Below are 3068 nucleotides of genomic sequence, written 5' to 3' on the forward strand. Positions count from 1 at the left end.
TTCGTTTGAGTCCTTTTGCTTGAACTACATTTGTATCCACCACACCATCCACTTCAAAGCTTTCAAGGCATGTGTCGGGAGGGCTTGCTTGTTCAATAGTATCTAAAAAAGGCATATTGAATTTTGCACTTGACATGCTTTCAATGTTTGCAATTGACATGCTTTCAATGTTTGCAATTAAGTCATCTGCTTTCTCTACCGTCAAGTTATATGTCTCCTCACTTTCGGAAGCTCTACACGTTACTGCTATGAAAATTGCCATCAATGATCTAAAGTGTGAAGTTTGATGCAATCTTACATCAACCTTAATATCATGCCCACACCTATCTTTCACATTTTCAGCTCTTGCTTTTTTAGTCCATCTCTTGAGAATATATTAGGAAGGAATCTCTTTGAATTTGAGGGTTTCTCTAAGGATCTTCAAACAACGACTACACAAAATGCCTTTCATTTCAAACTTCCTACAATTGCAAGTGAGTGAACCATCACACTCCACTGTCACCTTCCTCGCCTTTACACCATCACTATCAAGAATCGTATAAATGGTACTCTCACCACAAATTTCAGTTTCTTCAATGTTTACTTCAAGGGACTTGGCATACTCATCTTGAAATTCTTCATAAATTTTATTTGTGTAAACATCTGCAGCTTACTCCGTAATCTTCACTTTAATATTCACCTTTGGCAACTTTTGGCATAGAGCACATTCGGCTTGTAACTCTTTGTACCTATTCTCACAAAGAACTCGATCAAAATGCATGAAAAATTGCATTAAGTTATGATCAGATTGAATGAAATCCTTCAAGAATGCATTAAAGGATTTACTAAGTTAGGTGCTACTCATATCCGCACCCCATGGATTTCTAACATATGGCCAACCCCATTTTTCCTTGACTCCAAATGTTAACTTCAACCATGATTATCTCGCACTTCATACTTGTCAAGCATTTCCTCCCATTTTAACGTAAAATCATCCTCATCTTCAATGTCATACATAAATTTGGATAAAACACTCTTAATCTCCTTATCCTTCACCTCCTTATCCTTGAAGATAGAATTTGCATACCTTAATGCATTTTGCATCAAATGCTAAGTGCAAAGGCGGTGTTTTGTGTTAGGCATGACAATAGGTATGGCCTTAGCCATTATAGCATTCTGATCCGTAAATATTGTTTTCGGAGCCTTACTTGACATTGCCTCCAAGAATCTTCTAAAAAGCCATATAAAAGAATCAGCAGTCTCATCATACATCAAAGCTGCGCCAAATATAATAGTTTCCCTATGAGGGTTAAATCCAACGAAAGACGCAAATGGTCTATGTGCACTATTTAACTTGTAAGTAGTGTCAAAAGTCACAACATCACCAAATTGCCCATAATCCACGATCATCTGAGTATCGACCCAAAATATGTTTGTAATCTGTTCCTCACTATCTAATTGGACCGAGTAAAAAAAAAGATGGATTCTCCAATGTCTTCTCACGAAAATATTGCAAAATGCTGCCTTCCTCTCCATATGCTAAACTCTCTTGCCTCTTCGTTCTCAAATAAATTTTTTGGTCCACTTTTGTGAACCCAAGCGACTCCCTTCCACCAGCTTCATTACCCATGAGCTCAAATGCAGCATTAAGCCGGATTGTAAATTTTTCGGCTAAATCTATTTCGATTGCCTATGATGCAAATATCTTCCTTTGGGATGGTAACATATGCGTACATTTTGTTGGTACAAAAATAAGATTATGTTGTTCAACAAACTCACCAACAAAAAATTTATGAATATTCCTATTCCACTTAATGATAAGTCGGGCTTGACAACCAATCCTCACTTCCTGCCTAGGATTTTTTGTTAATGGATCTCGCTTGTCTACACCCCGAAACACCTCATTTGTACAAACAAATAGTCTTGAAGTGATTTGTCGCTCCTTGTTCTTGTTTACATAACCCCTTCTAATACTAAACCCCATCCTTCCTCCATAAGCATTATAGAAATTATATGTTTCTTGTTCGGTATCAAATGTCATGTGAACTCTAGGCTTCCAATCACAATCACCCCCGTCATTCTCAACATTATTAGGTTCCATATCAATGTGCCAAGTCACTTAAAAAAAAAAAAGTGCTCAATATTAGCATAAAAACTTTAAATTATGTTTGCAAAATAATACAAACTAAATTAAAACACTACAAGAATTGAATCATATTAGATTATATAAACAAAGGGGCACAAATCCCTTCAATGGTAAATTATGTTTTAAATGATCCAGAATGAACACAAATTCCTTAATTTTCTTATAATCAGCATGTGAACATACAAAATCAAAATTAAAATTAAACAACAAAAACAAACAAAATAAATGGATGAATTAAATGTAAGATACTTCTATTTATATACATTATCTTTGGCTGCACCAAATGTTTAAAAAACAAACATCACTTATTAGCTAAAGTGATAACCATAACAATAAACCATGATGATAATTTTTAATCTAGGTTAGTTAAAGCTGATTTTTTGTTTTCATTTATTTTTAACCATCCCTATTAAAGAAAATGCCCACAAGTTTCCACACCTCCACAGCAAACAAAAAGAAAAGGGTAAGAAAATCAACCAAATGGCTATAACCTACAATTGCACAATATTGATCAAGATAATATCTAAATTACTAATATGAAATAAAAAAATAAATAAATTAGGTTTGCCCAAAAGCACATCCTACAAATGATGTGCAAAAAGCATAGAAGGATTATAAACTTATAGTTAAACAATACATATACTGAATTCATGACAACCATGATCAACTCAAAAAACGATCTTCATTTTCTTGACAAAGAATCATCAAGCTCATCTTTCTCAATATGAGTAAGGGCCAGTCCTCTTGCTAAGCCAGAACAATGCAAAAACAAAAAAAAACAAAAAAAAATTGAATTTCAAATTTAATAACAGAATGAGGTACCAGAAACAATCAACTCTACAAGTTTGGAGCTACTCAATAAATCTTTACATTGTAAAATTAACAAGATTTTCATACGAAATTTGGAAATTAAGCAACTTGATCCATCATCATGAGAAACTAC

The 3068-nt window shown here is 33.9% G+C and overlaps 1 protein-coding gene across 1 annotated transcript; it reads right to left on the reverse strand.

Moving 5' to 3' along the window:
* Positions 1 to 1089: 1089 nt before the first annotated feature.
* LOC145807154 (protein FAR1-RELATED SEQUENCE 5-like) lies at positions 1090 to 2080 on the reverse strand. The gene is made up of 2 exons (XM_082905092.1): positions 1759 to 2080; positions 1090 to 1433 (listed from the first exon to the last, which is right to left on the reverse strand). The coding sequence occupies exons 1-2, from the start codon at positions 2078 to 2080 to the stop codon at positions 1090 to 1092; spliced, it is 666 nt and encodes a 221-aa protein (XP_082761218.1).
* Between the last annotated feature and the right edge of the window lie 988 nt (positions 2081 to 3068).

This window comes from Camellia sinensis, chromosome 14 (genome assembly GCF_055761805.1).
Source record: "Camellia sinensis isolate YWXY chromosome 14, ASM5576180v1, whole genome shotgun sequence".
In the NCBI taxonomy this organism is placed as follows: Eukaryota; Viridiplantae; Streptophyta; class Magnoliopsida; order Ericales; family Theaceae; genus Camellia; species Camellia sinensis.

Coding starts and splice junctions, on each gene's coding strand:
- LOC145807154 (XM_082905092.1), bottom strand. CDS start 2,080: ATGGAACCTAATAATGTTGAGAATGACGGGGGTGATTGTGATTGGAAG. Junction 1,434..1,758: donor TATTCATAAATTTTTTGTTG/GTGAGTTTGTTG, acceptor CGGTCCAATTAG/ATAGTGAGGAACAGATTACA.